Below are 24739 nucleotides of genomic sequence, written 5' to 3'. Positions count from 1 at the left end.
TTCTTTTTATTCTTTTTCTTTCTTGTTGCTTTTTTACTTATATTTGTATATAAAGACATTCATTTTTTTTTTTCCCACATCTACAACTCATCGTGTTCAACTTCCTCCTTTAAGTTTTCAGCATCTTCCTTGACGTCTTCCACTTTTTCTCCAGCTTCCTTCTTCAATTTCGCTTGTAATTCAGAACCGTCAACCTTCAATGCACCTTTCTCCTTGACGAAATCAAGCAACGCTTGTAATTCTCTTTGGCCTTCAAACACAATTGGTTTCCTAATACCAGTCTTTTCGTCAACTTCACCGTTGGCTGGGAAGATCAACAATGTTGGGTAGCCTTGGATCTCGTAAGGAACGTCAACGTCATTGGCGGTGTGGTCAATGTCGGCAATTATAACTTCGGCATCATCTGTATTGGAACCGTAGATTTCAGCCAATTCTTCCCAAGTTGGAGCCAACTTCTTGCAGTGTCCACACCATGGAGCATAGTATTTAACAAAAATGTCCTTGCCAGTCTTGTTCATAATGTCATTGTAGTTGTGAGCCACCAACTTGACCACGGGGTTAGCAGCAATCTCTTCAGCAGTTGGCACTGGTTCAGACTTGATTATTGGGGTCAACTTGCCGTTAAAAAAGTCATCAACAAACTGCTCGATAACCTCCACTGATGGACCTTCGGGGTGCTCGGTTTGATTAACTCCATACTTCTTGTTCTCTTCAATGTGCTGAATCGCAAACAAGGGCAAAATGTCGGGGTTCATGTTGATGGCCTCAGCGTGTCTTCCAAACAAGTTTGCATCCAAACCCACCACATTCAACTTGCCTCTATACTTCTTGCCCAACTTGCTCAAGCTTTCGGAAACAGCTTCTCTTTCTTCAGGGGTCTTGTAAAAGTAGTAGGCAATTGGCAATGGCGAGGACATATATGACATATAAGTGTCTCTGTCAATGTCGCCAAAGTAGGGCACAGTTTCCACATCAATCCACTCGGACAACTTCTCCAACTCGGCCTTGCCTTCATAAACGGCGGCATCGGCAAGCTGTTTAGGATGGACAACCAAATATTCAGCCTTTTGCAAATCCTTGCCCAATTTTTCACCCAATTGCTTCAAATACTCCTTGTCCACGTCAATAAAGGCAAAATTCTTTCTCTTCAAGTTGGCAACCTTGTTGAAAATGTCATCTGCGGCAGAATTGACTTGCAAAACAAAAGGTTTGGTTTGCTCTTCAACCAATTTTTCCAAATCGTCCCAGGACTCGGGCACTTGAACGGCAGGCAACGATTGCTTAATCATGTGGTCAACGATGCCTTCGTGTTCTCTAGGTCCCTGGTAGTCTTCAGCCTTTTTTGAGTCACCGTCTCTAATAATCTTCAAAGTGGGGTAGCCTCGAATTTCGTGCTCCATGCACAACGCCTCCTCCGTGGTGCAGTCAACCTGGGCCAACTTGATCTTTGGGTAGCTCTCATTCAACGCGTCGGCAGCTTTTGAAAACTCCGGGCCCAAAATCTTGCAGTAGCCACACCATGGCGCAAAAAACTCCGTCAAAACCAACGGGTTTTCCTCAAGAAAGCTGGCAAAGTTCTCCGAGGTCAATTTGACAACAGCACTGTTTGGATCTGCAGCAGCCTCACCGTCAGCGGGTCCACCAGCTTGCGTAATCGACACAACGGCTAAAAGAGTAGCCAATGCGCTTGTTGAGTATTTCCAGAACTGCATTGATTAGGGCTTTTCAAGTGTTTGTGTCTCTGTGTGAAACCTTTGCGAGTTGCAATTGGATGTTGTGACGTGTACTGAGAACCCCGTTGTTGCAACTGTGGTCAAAAAAAATTTGAAATTAGATAGTGAAGGGAGTGGGCGGGGAGTAGTGGCTGGGGAGTGTCGCTGTTATATATTAACACCCTGTTTGATTGAAAAATTCCGGTGTCGCAAACACTGTCGCGACACTGCCGCGGACACGACATCCCTGTTTGTAATTTAGCGAGCAGTAGTTTGTAAGTGACAAGTAACACCTCATCAGATACACGTAGCCATTCTGTACAGTGAGAGAGAATAAGAGAGAACACGTGACACCAATAGCAGTTGGATCTATATGAGGATCCCATACGGACAGACGCCTCCCCCCATTTGCCTCCACCTTCTTTGCTTCTGCTCTTTCTTCTTCTTCTGCCTCTGTCTCCTTCTGGTACGGCCACCTAATACACTCTGCTCATAACCCCTCAGTTTGTTGTCCTCCCTTCAAAGAGATGACACCGTGTTAATTTAGCCGGCACTCTGTTGCCGTCCTGGTAGATTGGTAGCATGTCACGTGCACGGCGATCCATTGTGGAAGCTGCAAATTGGAAAACCCCCCAGTTCCCAGAACCGTTGGGAACTAGGTGCTTTTTGCGACTTGAAATACAGCTTGAGGTGTTCTTGAACATCTTGGTGATTGCGTTTTTCCTTCTTCTTCTTCTTCTGCCTCCGCGAGTACAAAGAGACTGTCGAGATGTTCCACATCCATTCCCTTTTTCGTATACTGAAATTAAACCCATCTATAGTACGGATTGGCTTCATGCACATATATATATATCTATATATATATCTATATATAGATAATGATAAGTTTGTACCACTGCCAGTACCCCCCGTTTTGGAGATTGATTCTTGCCCTCAAAATCCGAAAAAATCTCTCCAGTCATTCCAAGTATCCATTTCAACGTCATAGATATAGGTCATTGAATGGCGCAAGGAGCTCTGCAAGTACTGTGGCTGATAATCATAGATAAACATCACCAACCCCCAGGTCAAAATGGCAAAGTATTTCCACAGCTTGTCGTAGATCAAATTCTTCAACTTCTTTTGCTGATGGTTATTCAAATCTTTGTAAAAGATAGACTCACCCTGGTAATTCACAAAACTGGGCTGAGCACAAGTCAAGTACTTGTCCAAGATGATTTTGCCAGCGGCAATCATGACTCGAGAAAAACAGTACAAGGTGATTTGGTGCGTTATGCCGCCGTGGAATAGGTTGAAATGGCCCGAGTACACTATCCACGAGCCAATGCAACCGGCAATAAACTTGCACAAGGGCAAATTCTTTTGACCCAAAAACGTATCGTTTTGCAAGACTTTGACGGCTAGATTGTAGATGATTGCAAATGCCGCCAACACCAGCGCGTGGTCTTTGGTTGCTTCGACTACCAGTTTCAATCTTGGTAGTAGCGGGCCCGACTTGTAGAGTAAATTTATCACCAAGGCATGCGAAAACCGCAATTTACCTCCGTAAACAACCCCATTTCGTGCTGATCTTATGATTTCAAGCAAGGGGCGGTACAATGGATTAGTTAGTACCGAAGACATGATGGTGTTTCTGCAACGGATGTGACGGTGGCTCTAGCTGTAGTTTTGCCTCCAGTTTCTGCACTAGTTGAAGAGCGTTTGATTGGAACGCAGCAACGAGAGATGTGATTGCGACGGATGAGCCTTGCACTGTATTTATATATTATAACCGGCCTGTTGGTTCTACCTGTAGTAGTCTCTAATAACAGTAGCCACGGAGGATATTTTTCGGATTGGGTTCCACCAGAGGGAAAAAAAAAAAAGCTCGAGTTTCATTTTGCCAGTACTACAACAAAAATACAACCCTAGCCAGCTGGTTGGGCTTGATTCTTTGGTTAATTCCTTCCATGCTCGGCTATTTGGAATTCAGAAACTTACGCCTCTATCATCTGTCTCTTGTAGCCTTCAACCGCCATATTCCATCGATAACCGCCGTTTATTCGACTGCAAGAGCGCACTCGGCCTCGCGTCGACCATCAAACAAACTTGGAATTTTACAAGCAACTTACACACTAGAGCCGTTACCTTTTAGCTCGATCCATCAGAGTTCCAGACTAGACTTGAACTGTGCTTAGTTTAAGCTCATCAAAGTCGAATCATGGGCTGAAATCTTCCTCTTGCCCTGTTTTCGCTCGTTTTTGTCACGTGACACGGGGCCGCCAAAGTAGTCGATATCCTTCTCTTGTCTGCCAGAAGATTGCGCGTGGCTTTAAAAACTCCCTTCTATTAAGGAATCCTATTTGCTGCTTTTTCACCAAACCCTCCTTCTTTCACTCATCTTGCTTTTTCTTGAAGATACCCCTTGCGGCGGTCATTCTCGATTCTTTCTAACCGGATCTTTGCTTTAACCTAAAGAAAAGCTGCTTTTTTTTACCTGATTTTTAGCTGACTTTTCCGTTTTTCTTTTTCTTTTTTTTTTTTTGGCCCCATCATTACAGTTGAAGATAACAATCTAGCAGCAGGCCCATGTGTTAAATCAAAACTACCTGTAAAAGGCAGTACCAATATGAAAAGAAGCAACGATGTCAAACCCAACAAGATAAACAAAGACGACTTGCTCAACAGAGATGTTTTCGGCAGAAGCATCCTCCACATCACCATTCTTGTGAACGACACCGATGCCTTTGGCTCGTTGGTAAAGAATGCCAACTTCAAAACCGTTTTAACCTTGCTCGATTACGAAAATGGATGGAACTGTATGCACTATATAATTTTCTACAGGAGGATCCGCTGCTTTGCCATCTTGATGCAGTATCTTCAAAATGCCAGTTTGCAAGGCGTGTTTTCCCCAAATGGCGTTTTCATCGAGTTGTTGAAGTGTAAGGATCGAGCTGGCATCACTCCAATGCAGTTGATTCAAATTAAGCACTTTCCATCTTTGTATATTGGTATTGATGATGAGTTGCATGCTAGAGCCGGAAAACATGGGAAAAAAGTTTATGAGGATCATGAAGATGCTCGTGAAAATGAACAAGACGAATTCCATCTGACTGAAAAAGGCATTACTAAACTGGCTGCTGGCGCTGGAACTTCGGAAATGTATGTATTTGGAAGCAACACCAATGACCAGTTTGGCTTTGGTGATGCAAAGAATCGAACGGCACCATCAAGAATTCCCCATGACGCGTTCATGCACCAGTTGGGCGCCGATGCGCCTTTGCACAAGGCATTGCAAAAACCCACTTACAAAGACATTTGGATCACCAAACACCATGCAGTGGTTTTAACGGCAACGGGCGAATTATATTCATGTGGCTTGGGTTCAAGAGGTCGTCTCGGCCACGGTGATGAAAAAAATTGCCGTTTTTTCACAAGATTGGAATTTTTTGACCCTTTGGAGCCAACTCGAGTGGAAAAAGTGGCTCTATCGAATAATCACGCAGTGGCTTTGACTGCATCAAACGAAGTCTTTGCTTGGGGCTCCAACAGCTTCAATCAATTGGGTGTAAATTCATTGAAAAAATCAACGAAAAAAAGCTACTTGGATGAGTTTATTTCATCACCTGTGTTGGTTGGAGGAGAGATTAGAAAGCAAAACCAGAAGATACTTGGCGTTTGTGCGTCAAAGATCCACTCTGTGGCATGGTCAAAGAACCTGCTATATTTCTGGGGATTGAATGTTGGCCAAATGGGATTGGCGTGTCTTGCAGGAGATATCGAGGTCAAGTTGAATGACCAATCTTGGAAAGGAGAAATCCAGTCGAGTTCGAAAATGGTGAGCTTGAGAGATGAGATCAAATTTGTAAGCACCTGCGAGCTTTGCACTTGCGTTGTGACCCAGATGAATGATATTCATGTCTACTACAACTACCAGCATTATAAACTTCCCAAAGTGAAAGCTTTTAAAGATCTGCACTTTGACCTATTCAAGCCTCGCAGGCTTACAGCGGCTACCACGATCAACAAGATTGTAACCCGTGGTCCTGAAAATACAATGATTCTTGTTGGAGACGGCTCGATATTGAGCTTTCTGGTCAACTTGGCCGATGTGAAAAGTACCAAGTACTCAACGATTTGGAAACCGCACACGTTGGAAATGAAAGCAATCGATTTTGATTTGGCCAATGACTCGTCCATAGTTTTATGCACGCGAAATGGATCTGTGCTTTTGAAATCGCTGTCGAGCCAGCACAAGAACTCCTTGAGTGGTGTGACATTGCCTATCCCAGTGAGTAAGAACAAGTTTAAGAAGATTGAGAGCTTGAACCATATTGTGAAAGTCAAGTGTGATCTGAGGTTTGCCTCGTTTGCATTTATTCGACGCGACGTGAAAATCTTGCCTTGCGAGATTTGGAGGGATGATTTTGCACAAGATTTGAAACTGTTATCACCAGCATTTGAGGTACAGGTGCCAGAAATGGAAAATGGGCAACTGCAGCAGTTGCTGAGAAATCCGGTTGACAGGACGGCCATTGGCGGATTCCTTGAGAATAAAAGCTTGGAACCAGTACAAAAAACTTGTGCCTCCCAGGAGATTGCATTATGGGATAACGACGCTTTCGATTATTCCAACAGAGGCTTTGACGCACACGTGGTCACAAACAAGGGGGTACGAATTGGCTTTCACGTTGATATATTCAAGCTGGCATCCAAAGTGTTTGACCAGTTGATTTCTGGAGACGATGATTTAGTTGTGGGAAATTCTTTTGAAGCCAAATGGGACAAGGAAAAGTCTGAGTTGCTTGTGAAATCCGACTTGAAAGTAAAAGCCCTTTTATGGTTTATCCACTCGATGTACGACTCCTCATTCACCGTGCAAAGATTGCCTGGAGAGAAACAAGTGTACGAAGAATACTCGAATATCTGCGCAGTTTTCCCCTTGCACCAAAGGCAAAGAGATCTTGCTGGATTATTGGATGAAGGAGATGTGCTATTCAAGTTGAAGGATGGATCCATGCGAGGGCACTCGTACATCTTGGCGTCGAGATCGGCATTTTTTGAGACAATTTTATCTGAGAGATGGAATAGTAAAGGTAAACCACCTCCCTTGGATTTCAGTGGATTGGCAAAGAAGCAAATGACTACAATTCTAGCGCACTTGTATGGGGTCGACAGCAGCGAAATTATCAATACTTATGATTTCGAGTTTGACAGTGGTGCTGTGAATGACGCTGAAGTTATCAACCAGCTTTTGGAAATGATTGAGATTGCAGACGAATTGTTGTTGTTCAATTTAAAAGCCATTTTTGAGCTTGTTCTTTGTGATGTTATCAATTTGGACAATGTCTTGGTATTGCTCATCCATGCTGATAACCTATCTGCCAAAAAATTATTCAAAAACTGTTGTTGGTACATTTACGCCAACTTGGATGTTCTTTTATATGACCCGACCTTGTGTGAATTGTCGCTGTCGGTTCTTTCAAAGCTTGAGTTGCTGGGCAAGATTCTTGACGAGCTCGAGTTTTACCGAGCTGAACAAGCTGAGGATGAAGTAAACCTGGAGAAGGAGCAACTGCAAGGAGGGGAAAAGAGCTCGATTTGTGGTGGTGATGGCAAGAACGATGTATCACCAGTGATAAAAGTGTCTGAGTTTGTTGAAAACTTGCAACACTTTAATGAGACTTTTATGAGTGATCGGAAAGGATATTCATCTTTTGAGCCGTTGGTCGATAGCAGGCTTGAGGTGAAGATTAAAGATTTAAGTAAGAGGAGGAAATCAAGGAAAAGCTCCACAACGGCTAGTTCAGAGGTGAAAGAGTTTAGAGAAAGCTTACGCAGAGGCAGTGTAAATGGCAGTGGCAATGGAAATGGAAATGAAAATGGCAATGGCAATGGAAATGGAAATGGCAATGGCAATGGAAATAGCAATGGAAATGCAAGTGCAAGTGCAGGTGCATTGGAAAAGTTCAAGCTGAGCGAATCAATTCCAGATGACCCATTTGGTGAGGGTTTGTCTCTTCTTGCAAGAGAGAAGGATGCGAAATCCGTTGCTTTCAATTTAGATTCCACCAAAAGGGCCCCGGTAACTGAACCTTCAAGTCTAGTGACAACTTGGGGTGCTTCTACTGATGTCGTTTTGGATGAAAATAAGCGACCCAAACCAAAGAAAATTGGTCCACACATCAAGCTCTCGCAAAAGGAGAGGAAGAAACTTGCCGCAGCTGCAGCTGCAGCTGCATCGGCAGCAGCTTCTCTTGAGAAGGACAACAAAATTAAAGAACCAAACGCTAAACCAAACATTGCACCTTGGGCCAGTATTAGCACTACTACTACTAGTGTTAGTGCTGCGGCAGCTAATGATGAAGGAAACTCAAAATTCCCCACGCTTGGAGCAAACTTTGTTAAGAGAAGAGATGCTACTCCAACTTCGTCGAGATGCACAACTCCAATTGACTCATTGGGTAATGGTGGTAATGGTAATTTCCTTCCACAAAATTCATCTAGCTCGTCATCGTTATCCAGTGTATATTCCACGCCATCATTGGCCGAGTTGTATACCAGGAATGACGCAGTTGAGAATCCCAAGACTTTAGCCGAGATTCAAAAGGAGCAAGAGTTTAACAAATGGTGGCACGAAGAGTCAATGAGGGTGCAGAGAGAAATGGGGATTTTGAACGAACCAAAGCCAAAGTCTGGTAATGGCCACAACCGGGGCTCATCACCTAAAATCCAGAATCGAAAAGGTTCCACCTCAACGTCAGCACCAACGTCAAATCGGTCGAATAATGGTTCAACTTCGAAGCAAAACAGTCGAAAAAAGACGTCGGTGAGTTGAGTCGAGGGCCTGTTTGCCCGATATACAAAAGTATATATAACTGGTTGAATGTTGTTTGTATGTGTTAAAACAGTGCCTATTTATTTACTGATGAAGAGACGCAATAGCAGAATGGACTCCAACGACATACTCTCTAGCTGAGCAAGACCAGCTGCTCACAAGAACAAACAACAGTTTTGTTTTTGAACTGAAACCCCTCTGCTCATCCTCAACATCAACCCAACTCCACTTGGTTGGTTTCTGTCTCTCTCTGTTTGTCTCTGGCCCCACAAGATGAAAGCCCTCACGAAATTCACCGCGGGTTTTATTTTTTTCTTTTTTGACACCTCCACCACCACCACGGCGTATGGGAAACGGTGGACAAGAAGGGCGGCTAGCTCCAAGGGCCTCTAGGCCAATGGACTTGAACCGATACGGGACCGGAAAAAAACCCCCCGAGAGAAAGAGCTGCACTGGCTCGTGGCACGAGAAGCGACGGTCCAATTTTTACCTTCCCCCCCCCCCCCGCGACTCCAGAGTTGGGTGAGGTTTGAGAAAAATTAGACGACCGCGGAGAGGGGGGATTGCTCGGAGTTAGACAGATGACAAAGTGTTTGCCAGTACTAGCGGGAGCTCTTTTTCCCCTTAAATGCTCTTGTCTCTTGCCTCTTGCCTCCTACCTCTTACCTCTTCTGCTTCACATAAGTGGCCCTCGGCCAATTGAGACTGAGGGTGTCCGCTTCGATCTCCCACGGCTCGTTGGTGGGTGGTTTAGTAGCCCTAGCCGGTGTGGTTCTTGCAGGGAGCGAGAAGTTTTGGTGAGGGACTTCAAACTGCGAAAAAAATTTTCAATTTCCAAACCCATTTCCACACAAGTCGACCCCAGTTCATTTCACACTTATCCTTTGCAGACTGCACAACAGACAGGGTGTGCTTTATCCATAGCTGTGTCATTTCTTTGGAATACTTATTTTGTTACACTTGACGCTTTATTGAACGACATCCCCCTTTTTTTTGGGTTTTTTCTCCGGTTTTACAAAAGGCAAATACTGACAATAAGCCACTCGGGCAGCATTTTTTTTTTTTAATTTGGTTAAGCTAAACTTCCTTTATTCAGCAAAACTCCTTTTTCCTTTTGACCAGGTGCCGGTGGATAATCTTACAGAGGATTCTTAAGTCACACCTTCTAGCTAATTCTGCTCCGCTGAAAAGAAGAATATAAAAAAAAAGCAAAACAAAAGTCACTACTTGAACTACAACTACAACTACCACTGGTCAAGCATTTATTCTTTGAAATCTAAAAAAACAGAATTTCAAGCTATCAATTTTTCTGAAAGAAATGAGCAGTATTAATATTTCTTACGCTGCCGCTGCCAAGTCCCTCACCGAGGAACAGGTCAAGGAACAGGTCAAGGATTCTTCTTGCAACTCCACCAACCTTCAGGAAAAGAAGGAAACCACTGCATCAAGCAACGCCAGCCATGATGAGTCCAGCAATGGCGCAAGTGCCGCTGCTGCGGCGGCGAACAACAATGCCACGGCACCAAAGCCCACTTCATCGCCATCTTCATCTTCCTCGCCTTCGTCGTCAGCCAGTATCAAGTCTTTGTCAAAGCCAAATTTAGCTCCAGCACCAATACCCACAACTTCTGTATGGGGCTCGATATCCAACGACATTGGCGAATTGAAAATCTCCGATAATGCCAAAACTCCAGTCTTGGGTGAACAGTCGCCGTCTTCCAAGGTTTCTCAACCGAAAAAATTTATCAAGCAAAACACCACTAAATGGGTTCCTCTCGATGTTAATGTGACATTGCAGTCGAGAACTCCCGGTGGCCAGAAGGCGAGAAGCAAGAAGAGAAACAATGGTGCTGCATCCTCCGCCGGTAGTGGTGCCCCAAGAGACCAGACTGGCAAACCAAGATCAGCTGGTGGTAAAAAGAAGGACGAAAACAAGCCAAACCATGCATCAAATGAAGAATCATCTGCCCGGTCAAATGGAAGTAGCAAAGAAGAGCAAGATGCCGGTGCTGGTTCTGTTCCAGTTGCAGCTTCGAATGATTTGAAAGAAGCCACTGAAAAGGAAAACAACGAAAAAGAAAAGGAAAAGGGCAAGGGCAAGGAGGAAAACTTTAAGCCCGCTAATGCAGAACAACAAGATGCCAACGCTTCAGCAGAAGCAGAAGAGTCCTTGGAAATGAACAATGACCAGGAATCAACAACTCAAAAATCGCAATCTTCTGAGGATAGTGTTGCTTCAGCCACTCAAACTCAACAAGGTCAAAACCAAAACCAAAACCAAAACCAAACCCAAACTCAAACCCAAAACCAGAACCAGAACCAGAACCAACAACCTCATAAACCTTATAACAACAATAACAACAACAGACGTTATAATCCAAACTACAATGGATCTTCTAATGGATACGCAAAGAGGTATAACAATAATTCAAACTACAATCCCAACTACCAAGGCCAACAACAATCGTATGCACCACGTCCATATAGACAGCAAAGCTACAAAAACAACAGATACAACAATCAAAATGGTTCTTCAGCGCCAAACCAACCTCATTTCAACCCTCACAACTATACCAACTATGTTGCACCAATGTATTATATGCCCATGCAAGTTCCTCCTCCCTACCTAGCTCAAAACCGCTCTGCTGCCGCTGCTGCTGCTGCTGCTGCCATGCTTGCTCAACAACAACAGCATCAGCATCAAACCCAATTCCCTCAACATTTCCAGAATCATCACCACCATCATCATCAACAACAACAACAACAACAACAACAACAACAACAACAACACCAGCAGCAGCAGCACCACCACCACCACCACCAACCACACCAGCCATACCAACAACAACAACAACAACAACAGCTGCATCCACATTCATCGTCAGTGTCATCAGCCACTAGTAGCACTAGTGGGTCAGCGCCACCTCCAATTTCGCCGCAGCAGAACCCACAAGAAGCATTAATTCACCAGTTGGAATATTATTTCAGCGATGAAAACTTGGTTAAAGATTTCTTTTTGAGACAAAACATGGATTTGGAAGGTTGGGTTCCATTGGAATTGATCTTGAGTTTCAAACGAGTCAAAATCATCACTAATCAAGGTGGTATTGACATGGATGAAGTTTTGAAAGAATGCAAAAACGTTGAAGTCAACCAGGAAGGTAACAGGATAAGGCGTGCGCAGTAAACATCTGGTGGAATACCCAGCGGGTTGTAGAGGGCAAAGTCAAGAGAGTTTGAAAGACAGAGCCAAACTGAACCAAACTGAGCTAAGCCGAGCTGAGCTGAGTTGAGTGAAGCTAGATTAAGCTATCAGCATGAAGTACGAAATCACTAATCATCAATCATTGTCACGAGAGAAAACCTTTTCTCGAGTTCATCTACAAAAAATTCATAAATAGGACAAATTCTTCAATCATTCATACACCTCACCATTTTTTTTTTTTTAGCAAACACAACAACCTGATGTTAAGGGAAGAAGGAATAACCATAAGGGTGTTTAATCCCCCGTTATATTATTAAAGTCGATTGAAACCGGTTTTTTTTTTATTGGGGAGGGAAAGAGAAGATTGAATTCGGTATTTTTTTTTCTCCCAAATACCCTTAAAGTCAAATCATCCTGTAATTTATCACTCGTTTTTATTAAGTACTTGTTGTTTAACTGCTACTTATTTAACAAACCAAACAGTCAAATAGTCAAAACAAATCAATATTTTTAAAAAAACAAAAAAACAAAAAAAAAAAGAGCAAAAAGCAAAGCAGATAAAACAGCATGTGTTGTGGCCTCTTTACAGTTATCGTTCATCTCTCTCTCGAGTTTTGGGTTTGGCATGGCAGAAGAAGGATTATGAGATTTGAAATCTGAAACGTGAAACCTTGAGCGATAGGGCACGTGCCCAATCCGGGACCCAAATTGGAACATGGAACACAACTTGGGTTGCCCCAAGAAAGAAAGCTCAAGGTTCCCAATGTTTAATTCGTTTCTTGGAGTGTTCAAGTTCTTTGAAAAAAAAAAAAAGAATGCTAGATTTCGTCAATTCGTTACATAACCTAACCGGAATACAAAAAGAAAAAAACAAAAGTCATGAATTTCCCTTACCTCCTCTCCTCCCACTCTTAACCCGATATTTGTTGACTCAAAAAAAAAATCAAAAAAAAAAACCCATCAAGCTCTCCAAATTAGAAAAAAAAATTTAAACAAATTCAAAAGTTCCACCGACACTTCTCCGAAGAGCAGAGTTAACGTCCCATATCAAAATGCCAGCATCTTGGCATGCAATAACAATCTTCAAGTCCCCTGCCTCGTTATTGATAAACTCAACTCCCAGTAGCTCCATCTCTCCATGCACGTGATTTGACGATTGTTGATACAGATCGTCGCAATAACCGGTATTGTAGAACAAGGACGAGGTTGAGGATTGTGAAGAAAGTGAGTTGGAGTGGCGCACCTGGTGTTGGTCTGAAGGACGGTATCCGTTGAACAATGAAATAGAATGACGTGCATCGTTTGAAGACGACGATGATGATGATGGTGATGATGATGGTGATGATGACGACGAGGAGATGGAGTAGTTTCTATAGATTTCATTCAATTGAGAGTCTATATCGACATCATACGAGACTGATTGATGATGGGGTGGGTGTGGTTGGGAATTTCTTCTCGATGTGTTTGGAGACACAGAAGTGATGGTTTCGTTATTGAGATTATAATCATAAACCCCGTTTCCTATCCATTGTGGTTGTGGCGGTTGTTGCCCAAGCTTTGGAGTTGAATCAGCAAGGCATGCATGGTGTAAAAGTGGTGATTGTGGTGGAATATAGTTGAATTCTTTGAATAGCTTAGTATTGACTTTTGTCAAGTAGTCATAATCATAAACAATGGGAGATGTGAATGTCGACATCAACTCATCAGGGTATATGCTAACAGGGCTCTTGATCTCCTGCAAAACATCTTCATGATGCTTAATTAGTGGTTTCTTTTCTTCTTCATCTTCATAATGTTTAGCCTGCTGATAGTTGGCAAACTGGTCCAAGGCCGCAGGCACAACAATAACTTGTCTTTCAAATGTCTTTAAATCGATTAAATGAACTCTTCCCACGTGTTCTGCAATCATGAGCAAGTCTCCACTACCAAATCCATTTGAATACTGGGATATTTTACAAACTCTGAAAGCTCCCAGCTGATGCCCTTTTCTAGTTGACGTGAATTCTTTTACTGGTTGTGACAAGTTTCTCAAATCGTATAATTGGCAAGTACCATCTTGGAAAACCGCAGAAAAGATATAGCCGTCAGAATGGTACGATAAGCCAAATCCTCCTTCGTGGCCACCAGAGTCAACTGATTTGATCAAGGGATTGGCTGATTGAGTATCAATGATGAAAATCAGCGACGAGTCTCCAACTGCAGTGAGTAAGTTCGATCGTGGGTTTTTGATGCTAGCATTAAGACACGTGTTTGCTTCGCAGTTGATTTTATTGGTAACTTTGAAATTCGAGTTGTTGTTGATATCGACGCAGTATAGAATAGCATCATTATTGCACAAATAGCTGGTGAATTGCGAATTGCTAGTCTGGTACAATGAAACGTCGTTATTGATCATTTCACCGATTTTCACTGTGTGAACTAGGGACAAGTCTTGATTGTAAAATGAGAAAAGACCTTTTGCTACACTTCTTCTACTTGTAGAACTAGTAGCTGAATTCAAGGTGTTGTTGTTAGCCCCAGCCCCAGCCCCAGTGGCTGGTATTGTTGAAGTTAAATTGTCCAAATTCAACAGCGACAATTTGGACGAGCTTGTCAATAACCCGCCCGTGGCAATCATGTTGTTCTGGTTATCAAAGCATCTTGGGAAATAGTTGAGCTTGGCTCTTTTCTCGACAAATTTATCGGTCAAGTCGTAGGAATAGATCGAGTCGCCTCGTGTATAGTACAACAAGTTGTCCTTGTAGTTGTACTTGACCAAGTCCCGCAACTGCCAGTGGTTAACCGACGTCCTCATGTTTGGTATGTAGCATGGGTTGGGTTTTAAAAAAGTCCGTGAGTGGTAGTAGTTTTGGAAACACTTGTTGTACTGGAAAGTGACTTTTTGAAAGTGCTGCGACGAAGAAACACAGCTGCTTTTCCTTCGTCTTTTTAGGGAGCTCGATAGCAGCGAGCCGTGTCTTGCATGAGGCGTCGTGGCGCTGGCAGACGCTGCAGCCGTTGTTGTTAATTTACAAGTAGCTGTTGCCTCTTGCTTGTTGGCACGGGTCTTGCCAGCCTCGGTGGTTTCCTCCACCCCCTTGGTGGTTGACTGTACCAGTTCTGCGTCTGCGGCAAGAGCGGCGCCGCTCTTGCCTTTGAGACTAGTATCGTCGATAGTCATGTTCTTGGTGCTTACCTCTTGAAACCGTAGAGCTTCTTTCTCTCCGGTGTTGGTTGTCAAAAATAAAAAAAAATCAAAAATCAAAATTTGGTTGCTAAAAAAGATTGGTTGTAAAAAACACAAATGAGTATGAATCAAAAGTGGAAGGGGGGTTTGTAGTTATAGCTCTGTTTGTTTGTATTCGTACCTGTATCTGTCTTTGAATCTCAGTGTATAGTTACCTTCTTTGGCCCGACTGGATGGTGTTGCAAAAGAAGAAGAACAACGCTGGTTGGCTGGTTGCTTGTATTTGGTGGCCTGTTGGTTGTCTCGTTATCTCCCCTTTGTCTCCACTCCCTATTTTCCCCCCCCCCTTTCGAGACGAAAATTGGCTCAAAAAAAGAAAAAGGAATGATGGCGAGAAAAGCACGCCCGGTACTGCATATAGACCAGCCCACCTGAAATCCGGGGGCGCGGGGAGGTGGCGTTAGCGACAGCCACGGCGACGGTGCTGGGCGAGAAGTGGCTCTATGGGTGTTGCATAAGGCGGCGGCCCCTTTTTTTCTCACCCTGTTCTCCACTTCCGCTCCCTCTTGTTTATCTGATTGAGGGGATCTCGTATTGGGCTGTGTCCCCCTTTTCACTGCTACCCACTTGGGGGTGGCAGTATGGGGTGGAGAGCGTAAGGGTTTGTTGCGCGGAGTTTTTGAGGCTGGGGTCACGTGATGTTCTGCTAAACCAGTCAGCGGGGAATAAAGAGGTTAGGGGAAGGCGTTTCGGAGTCAGGTAATCGAACAATCACGAGTAGGTAAATGTATGGAGATTATTTGTATGGAGATTATTTGTATGGAGATTATGATATAATTAATACCTAGCCGGGAGACCTCTATTCACGAGTAGGTAAAATAGACAAAATATATAAATTGATAGAGATTCATGACAAACGTCCACTTCTTTTTTGGATAATCGTATTTAAAGTGATTTTTGTTGCTGATGACGGTGACGATGATGTAAGGTGGCGTGCAAAACAGAGCAGCTCCGCTGGAGAAAGTATCATTTCTGAAAAAGAATGATGCATGTTTGAATCAACTGATAAATGGAGGTTGGGTCAACTGCGTTTGGCTCAAACCTACACCCACCTACCATAACACTCAACCGAGGCCGAGCCACATTTCTCTGCAATTGTCCTACCGTTCAAACTGATGCTGGCCCGGTAAGCTATAGAGGCACCCCCCCCCCCCCTAAAAAAGAGAGAGAGCATACAAAATACCAAGTCTGATCTCAAGCCCTTCCCTTTCAGCAATTTCATGTACTTTTTCACCCTCTTTTCAAAGTGCGTTTCATCTTTCCATCACTGTACTTGTTCGCTATCGGTCTCTCGCCAATATTTAGCTTTAGATGGAATTTACCTCCCACTTAGAGCTGCATTCCCAAAGAACTCGACTCTTCGAAGGAACTTTACACAGATCTAGACATCTCATCGCACGGAATTCTCACCCTCTGTGACGTTCTGTTCCAAGAAACATAGACAAGGGCTAGACCCAAAGATACCTTCTTCAAATTTTTCAACTCGGGCGCTGAAAGTGCCAGATTTCAAATTTGAGCTATTGCCGCTTCACTCGCCGCTACTAAGGCAATCCCTAATGGCGCTTCTCATCTTTGCTTGGGTTTCAAGAGACGGTTGCAAACTTTTGTCAACTTGACAAGCAGGAAAAGAGGTGCATCTATCTATCCCTACTGTAGAAAGACATATCCGGCTATATCACCAACTAAAGCAAATGATACTGAACTGAGACGATGAGAGAAAAAAAACAAAAGGCAGCCCCACCTCGCGGGGCGTCAAACCATGACGATTTGAGACTTCTGCGGTGCACGTGATCAACGGAGCTCGATGTTTAGCCTGACGTTTCCGGGCCTTGCAAGTTTCACCAGTTTCAAAATCAAGGAGCTGCCTAGTCAGAGTGTAATACAGGAGAGGTTATACAAGAGTAGTCCAGTTTTTAAATAAACTTCTAAAAATGCAGACTAACAAACTGAAACAATCTCATCTTGACGATTTCCCAAGACAAAACAGAAAGTTACAGTAGGTTGAGTCTAGTCTATAATCCAATCCTTTTAAAATCCCTCCAGTTCAATCCGGTCCAATGCAGCTCAAGCCGGTGCAAGTACTTCACCGCTGGGCGTGCTCTGACCTCCCAGACAACCAAGTCCCAGCTTGGATCTTCGGTCAACCGATTGTATGCCGCAACTCAAATAATTGGCCATTATTCTGTCAAACGACGCATCGTCATTTGCCAACAACTTATTCTGATAATCGATAATCAAAGGCAAGCTCCGCGAATCATCAACATCAACATCAGCGTGGGCCAGTCGCCGACTCTTGTTCTTGTTGATTATATTGTCATAGTTGTACAACTGCTCGTGTAGATTGAAATCCTTGAGCAACTTCTTCTTGCTCGAACCACAGTTGCAAAGTAGTTGCAACATGATCGAATGGTTATCTGGATGGATATCCAAGCAGTGCTCCATTATAAAGTCGTAATCCTGCTTGGTGAGTTGTTCATTGGATCTGATATCAATGTCGAACTTTGCGGAACTCAAATTCTTAGCACGCTGGTTTTTCCTGATACTGCCGCTGCCATTGCTCTTGGCACTGGCACTCAAATCGCCATGGCCTTTCAAAGTATCCTCGTGTTTATGTTTTGTGCACGGTACTACGCTAAACGATGCAAGCTTATTCAACAATTGGAGCGATGCCACGGAATTTTGATTGTGGTATATGGTTATAGAGACAGGGGCGGCTGCTCTGCTTTTGGTGGCTGCTGTTGTTGTTGCCGATGCCGATGCCGAAGCTGCATTCAATGTTGCTTTAATAAATGTCGGTTTAGCAAGAGTATCAACAAGTTGTCTAAACATGCTTATATCAAAGTTGCCAAATTTTGCTTGAAAAAAGAAAGCTTGTGGTGGGAAAAATAGTTTGCAACTGTGAGATCCCATGTGGTATTTATAATTCAAGTCGTTTAAGAAATTGGGAAATTGGGTGCAAATTCTTGATCTTTCTAACCCCCCCCCCCCCCCCCCCCCCTTCTTTCTCCTCTTTCCTCTCTTCTCATTGCCTTTCTCTTTCTTTAGTCTCCTACTGCAAAAAGAATCACATTGGTACTCTTGCTGCTTACGTAAGGCCGGAATATTTTATCCCCTCACTTGGCACCAACAAAATGGAAAAATCACGCTACCAAGTGTGGCTACGCGCTGGGTAAAAAGATAACCGCCATCACCACCAAAAATAAAGAGGGGAAGCTGCAACAGTTGCAAAACATGTTACACGTCGATCCAACAAGCAATAACCCCCCCTCTAATTCAGCCCGGCTCAGCCCAACCACCAGCCCAAAAGCCCGCACAATTCGGCATTCATTCAGCCCTCATTTCAACAACAACCAAAACACCTCAAAGGGACGGCGTGGACGGACCTCACGTGGCCGTGACTCACAGCCCCCCCTTTTTTTACCCCCCCTTCATCCCTCGCTATCTTCTCCCAACCACCTGGGCTTATTTACTTGTTGCGTCCCTCGCTGGGTGTTTTAAGAGGGAAAACCTACGACTTGAAGTGTCTGGGCTAACCAGATAGCGAGTTCTGAGCTTTCCCTACAATTCGTTCCACTCCTAGAAAATTTTTTCCCCTAAAGCAAGCAAATGAGACAAGAGGAGAGAGCAAGGGAGAGGGGGGGGGGGGGGAATGAGATTGTTATCTTCTCTATCCTCCTTGTTCTTCCAATGTTCTCTCGTATCTACAAATCTAAGCCCCTTATGGTATGTGAAGGCATTGTGTGATTGAATCTCTGACTTAGGGATCAGTTCTCATACTATTCAAGCTCTTCATCCTTCATCTCAAGTGAGAAAAAAAAAAAATAGAGCCACCGACCTCAGCGTATCCCCACCTCATCTCACTTTCCGTTCGTAAGGGAAAGAAAGCAGAGAGAGAGGGAGAGAGAGATAATCGTTTAGGTTAAGAGCTGTATTCATACCTCATTCAACAAAGGAGCCTCTATTTTGAATAAATCATGGCTGAATGGTGAAATGGCTCCTTTTATCTCTTCCTGCAATTCATGAGATCTCTATACGCAGAAAGTTCTCAAAGTCAGCTGTGGGAGCCGTCAATGATATTCTAATTGCTTCATCTTCCGACACGTATAGTCTTTTTTTTTTCAGTTGGAAGGCTGTTCGTGGGTTTCACTGATAATGTGCCAGTGGCGAGCGATATGCTGGTCTCGTGATCCGCGCCCTGACCCTCACCCTGGAAGGTGAAAAAAAAAAAAAAAATTATTGATAAAATCACCTTCCAGACTTGACCCACTGCATCATCAAGTCCAACCAGCTCCCTCCACCCTCCCTAAAATGCATCCACAATTAGATAAAAACAGGTTCGACACGTGTGACAAACTAATGGACGCATTAGAAGAATGTCACAGGCAAGAGTTTTTGAAACAGTGTCTAGGATTATGCAATTTTGAAAAAGACCAACTAACTAAATGCTTGCATTTCACTCGAGTTAATGACTCAAAAGAGCGGATAAAAAGGAATCGTGACAAGCAAGCCAAGTGGGAAGCTGCTAAAAAGTTGAGGGAAGAGGAAGAATATGGCAAGAATGGGTATTTGAAAAAGGTTATTGAGTTGGAAATGCAAAAGAAGAACTAAAACAAGGGACAGGGAAGAATCGACTCAAGGTCACTTGGGAAATCTCTGCGTCTGCGTGAGAGATAAAATGTAGATAAATGGCACCGGTGTTGGCGAATGAATAGAGATGAAAAAAAAAAAAAAAACGACTTTTTAACGCCGATTTGTTGGTCAAAGGAATTATACTTGGGAATGGATAAACTTGGACCTTGGGACTAGAGAGTTGGAACTTGGGAACAAGAACAGAAACAGGTAGGCTATCACGCTAGCTCATACCCAGAGGGGATCAACTCAAACAGAGCAAACAAGCCCAAAACCTTGTAAATATTACGGCAAATATTTTTCACACAATCTATAACTGTACATCGACACACTGACACCTCTCAACTCACATCTAATCCTGCCTGGTCTTCAACGTCCTCTTAACAACCTTATCCTTTGTAATGATATAAACAACACACCCCCATCCACTCAACGCATCACGATCAACAGCATTCAATAACGCCTGGCTGATAGTCTCAAACAAGTCCTCGGGCTCCAACCCGGGCTCCCATAACCCTTCGCACATTCCATACAATTGGTCTGTAGCAGTGCCCAGCACGATGAAATCTTGCGAATAATCAATACATCCAATACTATCAAACCCGCAAATAAAGGGCTTGTTATCCTTATTGCTCAATCCAGCCACGATGGGCCCCACGAACCACGGTCCAAACCTCCGCTCATACAACGTCGAAGAGACAAGATTCGCCAAAGTCAGCGGCTCAATCGCGTGTTCTTCTCGCAACTTGTACAAATTAGTCTTGAATTTGAACAATTCGGAAAGCGTCGTGACATCAGTAGCTAAGCCCGTCAAGGCCATATACAGCTTAGAGCCAAATTCGAAAATCTTTTCAAAATGGTTGGAGACTCCCAACGATTGCGAACCGAGCCGCAAGTCGCTGGCAATGGCGACGCAATCCTTGCCTATCATGGCAACTGCTGCTCCTCCGTTGATTGAAAATGGATCAGACATTGTCGGAAAACTATCTTGTTATCTATGTGTTTTTTTTGGGTGTAGTTGGTGGTTGAGCTTAGTGGTGGCAACTCGTGTATGCAATGAACGAATATCCACGCCAGAAATTACTCCGTTACGGTGCGGGTGCTACCATGTGACGATGAATTCAGCCCCAGACTTCCCCTTATTCACAAACTACAAACCAACAAACCATAACGATTGTGGTTTCCTTCAAGAATCCAACTTCCGAATAATCTGATATTAATACATTAAGTCTTGAAAGCTATACAGTAAATATATTATTTGATGACGATGAAAAGAAAAAAAAAATGAAAAAAAAAGAGTTTTTCACAGCTATACAATAACCGCACGGACTTCATCAACGGTGTCCACGGCCAAGTCTGGTTTCAAAGAATGCTTCTTGGTTATACTTGCCACCCCGGGGCTAACTGACCGTCTTTCTTCCACTTTGCCTCTTTCTTCTTCATCAACTTGTCCCTCACTTTTACATTTCTTGCCTTCTTCTTCCTTGTTGCGTCTTGGATTCTCATCCTCATTGCCACATTCGTCCTCCTCGACTATGGTCGACTCCATCATCGCAGCTCCTGTTGGATTTCCCGGGTTCGAGTTCAGAGTAGCAAGAAGCTGAGCTATGGGCGATTCCGTGTCTCTGAAATTGGAAAGCGTAAACGTTTTGGGCGACTTGACCAATTTGTGGTGGTCGCTATGCGACAATTGTGCCAAACATTTAATCGACTCCGAGGCTTCATAAGTGGGGATAACGTTGGAAATGTCCTTCATCTTGAAAAACAACTTTTGAATCTCAAATTTCACCATTCTAGTCAACTCATCGTCTTCCTCCGACTCCAAGCTTGTATTGGGCAAACTTTCATCCTCCAAAGATTGGTCAAAAAACTGTTTCTTCTTTTTCATCTCGTGAAGGTCAAACCGTAATTGCAAGGCAAATCCGAGGATGATGATGTAGTCTCGGTAAACTTGAAGCTGGAATTTGTAGGTTTCCATTTTAGCATCGTAATTGGCCAAGACGCGATTATAATTCGATCCGCCATAGTAATTACGAGGCAAATTGTCAAGGAATTTCTGTCGAAGTTTGACAAACTCATTGTACAATTTCTTCAAATGGGTGTAGTAGTTCGAGGTCTTGACAAACTGGTTCATCATGCCATGGTGGGTGTCGTCATTCTTGGCCACGTAGTTGCTCAAGTAGACACCCTTGACCATCGGCTCCCATTTGTGAATGTTTTTAGATTTCCTAAATGTTTCACGGTGCTTGATGAGATGGTCCAAATTGGTCCATCCATACTCGAGCGAAGAAACACTTTCTTCGGATGCCGGGATCGCCGTGATTTTGGAAGCCCAAAAGTTGCACGTATTGACAAATTCCATGGCAATCTCTTTTGTCCCTGCTTCAAATATGAATTTTTTGGGCTGTTTTTTGGAAATCTTAGGAAAAGTCAATGACCAATACACCTTATCATTGGTGGACTTGTCGAGCTGGGCAAACGTCGAGCATAAGTTATAGGTACCCAAGTTGGCAGCGTTTCTCAACCAGTTCCCGTCTCCGACATCCCCTTGATAGTCATGTTCCTTCTTGTGTTTCTTGATAACTTTAGGATCAAACGAGTACAACGATAATTCCCCTTTGCTTACAACCACAAAATGCTCAACAAATTTATGGTTCAACATGTTGATGCTTGTACCTCCGACGCTAGCCTTTTGTTGGCCCCTACTGGAAGAAAAAAACAAACGGAATCGACTGTTGGTGGTGAGCGCATGTCCAGGTCCAGCTGCAGCTGCAGTCGAAGATGTCGTTATTGTTGTTGTTGTTGCTTGTTCTTCTTGTGATTCGTTCAATACTCTTAGTTTCAACAATCCTTCCTTTAAATACGGACTGCCGTTGAGCTCCAACGTCAAGTCATATTCATCTTGATAGTTTTCCACATTGAAATCCTCCATTTCCTGGCATTGCGAGTCTTCAGCTCCAAGTCCAGCTTCAAATTTGGCGGTGTCAAAGGAGAAAACACTGATGGTGTCGTCCAATTCATTACACGTGCGACGAGATATCATGGAGGCTCGTGATGATTTTTGGACAACCGATTTCAACTGGTCCAACGAGGACCGGTTGCGTAAACTTGGAGTCGAAATTTGAGATGAAAGCGAATGCCGGTTAGATCTGGTATTGTATACTTTTGAGCTCTCCTGTTGATGATGATGATGTTGTTGCTGCTGTAGTTGTAGCTGTTGGCCTATTAAAGCCCTGGCCATACCAACTCTTTGTGGAGGGCGCATGGGTTGTGTAGATGCTGTTAAATAAGTAACCTGAGATGTGGCGGTGGTGTTTCTTTTCGCTATTGAAGATTTGATTAAATTGCTATCAGATGACCAAATGGATGAGCTTGTGCTCAGCCTTGAAAGCTCCAATTCCTTTGGCTCACTAGAGTTGTTTGAAAGATGTGTAACTGTTTCCTCTGATTCATCAACTTGACAATTGGCATGCCTATTTTCTTCTGTTCCTTTGAGATATAACCTTTCCCTGAGTAGGTCTTCATAGATTAATGATAATTCCTGCTCAATTTCGTTTCTTTGCTTAATGGTTAGCTTACTCAGCGAGTTATCTTGCAGGATAAAAGTGGTTAGTGTGTTTCTTATGAAATCATTTTGACTAATCCTCAGTTTCTTTGTCAACTCGAGATTATGCAAAGCAGTGTTTAATAAAATCAACGAATAAATGATGATGTAAATCTGTTCAAAGTTTCTGGTATGAAATGGGTTTTGCGGGTGTTGCTTCAAGTAAGATTTGGTGAAGGAGGATAGTATCCGGTCCAATTCTTGCGACTCGGCCTTCATGTAAAGTTTTGCGCACAATTGTCTTGTTGAAGTTAGCAAATTTGGAGACCATTCGAACAAGTCCATGTAGTAGGTTCGTATTTGTTTTGCATCGTCGTCACCGGCAGCCAAGAATTGGGTAATTTCAGCAGGTGTCACCAAGGCGTACTTGTCTTGAAACAAGGCGACTGCCAACTGTAAACTCGCATTTTCTTTACTACTGATGTGCTCCTGCTGCTCAGCTTCGTTTGTAGTAGATTCTGCAAATGCATCTGTTGGATCTATAATCGGTGTGGAAGATGCCACAGGGGTTGCTGGTGCAGCTTTAGCTTCAGTTTCAACTCCTGTTTCGACTCCAGTTTCAACTTCAGCTTCAGTTTTGGTGCCTGCCATGGGCTCCTGCTGTCTCGAATCCTCTTCTTCCATAACTGTCTTCTGCTTCTCTGGCACTACCCCTTCCTCTTCTTGCGCTTCTTTTTCGTTGTCTTTTTCTTCCTCTCTTGACCCCGATCTTCGTATGGAAGGTTGAGACGGTCCTCTTGATAACGACATGGGCCCTGCCAAAGTTTGAGCAAAAAAGCAAAGAAAAAACGAACTGGGGTGTGGTGTGATCTGGCGTGGTAAAAATATTTGACTGTGAAATGAAAGGAATCCTATTATATATATTGGTACCAATCACTCTCCCACTAACAAAACAAAAAAAAGCAAAAGACAATAAAATTAACCAAATAAAAAATTAAATTGATTATATTCTTTCTTTGAAGCAAAAGACAGACACCAGAAGAGCTGTCTTTCAAGACCTGCACCAAAGTAAGAGAGTGTATGTGCTTGCAAATGACGTTGTAGTGAAATTCTTTTTCCCCCGGACCATCTGTTGTTGTGGTTTCTTAAGCGCCTGGATATTGGGTCGAGAGATGAGAGTCACTTTAAAGAGGCCTACTTTCAAACATAGGTTGGTTGAAGCCTCAACGTGAAAAGGCGGCATCCGTCAACAGCATCAATTGGTACAGATTGAAAATACTGAAGACAAGACGACAATAGTCTCAAGCAGTTATCTGTTGCTTTAACACGCGGTGCTAACAACTACACAACACGTTCAACTTGACAATAAGCAAAAATTAAAAAAAAGGCCCACCCTATGCCACCTTCAACAACAACCACGTACCAAGTGTTAAGACCCACCGCTCTCTTTCTCTTGTCTCTCCCTCTCTGTCTCTCCTGCTGTGGGTCCACCTAAATTGGGTTAGTTACTGGTCAACACGCGTTTTGTTGATCTCCCGTTAGCGAAAGTACTGGCAGAGGTACCATAGTGTGGTTTTTTTTTTTTTTTTTTTTGATAAGAGGATGT

At 43.4% G+C, this 24739-nt stretch overlaps 9 protein-coding genes across 9 annotated transcripts; 3 read left to right on the top strand and 6 right to left on the bottom strand. All coding sequences in view use genetic code 12, as the record gives it.

The window, feature by feature from the left end:
• Positions 1 to 80: 80 nt before the first annotated feature.
• On the bottom strand, positions 81 to 1712 carry LODBEIA_P61200 (uncharacterized protein; the record flags this gene model as incomplete). Its single annotated transcript, XM_066976529.1, has 1 exon — positions 81 to 1712. One exon carries the CDS (start codon positions 1710 to 1712, stop codon positions 81 to 83), a length of 1632 nt encoding a protein of 543 aa, XP_066833058.1.
• A 933-nt stretch (positions 1713 to 2645) lies between these two features.
• On the bottom strand, positions 2646 to 3335 carry LODBEIA_P61190 (uncharacterized protein; the record flags this gene model as incomplete). The annotated part of the gene is made up of 1 exon (XM_066976527.1): positions 2646 to 3335. One exon carries the CDS (start codon positions 3333 to 3335, stop codon positions 2646 to 2648), a length of 690 nt encoding a protein of 229 aa, XP_066833057.1.
• A 985-nt stretch (positions 3336 to 4320) lies between these two features.
• On the top strand, positions 4321 to 8529 carry LODBEIA_P61180 (uncharacterized protein; the record flags this gene model as incomplete). The annotated part of the gene is made up of 1 exon (XM_066976526.1): positions 4321 to 8529. The coding sequence occupies one exon, from the start codon at positions 4321 to 4323 to the stop codon at positions 8527 to 8529; it is 4209 nt and encodes a 1402-aa protein (XP_066833056.1).
• A 1318-nt stretch (positions 8530 to 9847) lies between these two features.
• Positions 9848 to 11716, top strand: LODBEIA_P61170 (uncharacterized protein; the record flags this gene model as incomplete). Its single annotated transcript, XM_066976525.1, has 1 exon — positions 9848 to 11716. One exon carries the CDS (start codon positions 9848 to 9850, stop codon positions 11714 to 11716), a length of 1869 nt encoding a protein of 622 aa, XP_066833055.1.
• A 1006-nt stretch (positions 11717 to 12722) lies between these two features.
• On the bottom strand, positions 12723 to 14894 carry LODBEIA_P61160 (uncharacterized protein; the record flags this gene model as incomplete). The annotated part of the gene is made up of 1 exon (XM_066976524.1): positions 12723 to 14894. One exon carries the CDS (start codon positions 14892 to 14894, stop codon positions 12723 to 12725), a length of 2172 nt encoding a protein of 723 aa, XP_066833054.1.
• A 2130-nt stretch (positions 14895 to 17024) lies between these two features.
• LODBEIA_P61150 (uncharacterized protein) lies at positions 17025 to 17789 on the bottom strand (the record flags this gene model as incomplete). Its single annotated transcript, XM_066976523.1, has 1 exon — positions 17025 to 17789. The coding sequence occupies one exon, from the start codon at positions 17787 to 17789 to the stop codon at positions 17025 to 17027; it is 765 nt and encodes a 254-aa protein (XP_066833053.1).
• Positions 17790 to 19268: 1479 nt separating this feature from the next.
• LODBEIA_P61140 (uncharacterized protein) lies at positions 19269 to 19568 on the top strand (the record flags this gene model as incomplete). The annotated part of the gene is made up of 1 exon (XM_066976522.1): positions 19269 to 19568. One exon carries the CDS (start codon positions 19269 to 19271, stop codon positions 19566 to 19568), a length of 300 nt encoding a protein of 99 aa, XP_066833052.1.
• Positions 19569 to 19941: 373 nt separating this feature from the next.
• Positions 19942 to 20562, bottom strand: LODBEIA_P61130 (uncharacterized protein; the record flags this gene model as incomplete). Its single annotated transcript, XM_066976521.1, has 1 exon — positions 19942 to 20562. The coding sequence occupies one exon, from the start codon at positions 20560 to 20562 to the stop codon at positions 19942 to 19944; it is 621 nt and encodes a 206-aa protein (XP_066833051.1).
• Positions 20563 to 20898: 336 nt separating this feature from the next.
• Positions 20899 to 23943, bottom strand: LODBEIA_P61120 (uncharacterized protein; the record flags this gene model as incomplete). Its single annotated transcript, XM_066976520.1, has 1 exon — positions 20899 to 23943. The coding sequence occupies one exon, from the start codon at positions 23941 to 23943 to the stop codon at positions 20899 to 20901; it is 3045 nt and encodes a 1014-aa protein (XP_066833050.1).
• Positions 23944 to 24739: the final 796 nt, after the last annotated feature.

This window comes from Lodderomyces beijingensis (assembly GCF_963989305.1).
Source record: "Lodderomyces beijingensis strain CBS 14171 genome assembly, chromosome: 8".
NCBI lineage: Eukaryota > Fungi > Ascomycota > Pichiomycetes > Serinales > Debaryomycetaceae > Lodderomyces > Lodderomyces beijingensis.
The sequence above is the reverse complement of the archived record's forward strand: the minus strand, read 5'-3'. Positions and strand labels throughout refer to the sequence as shown.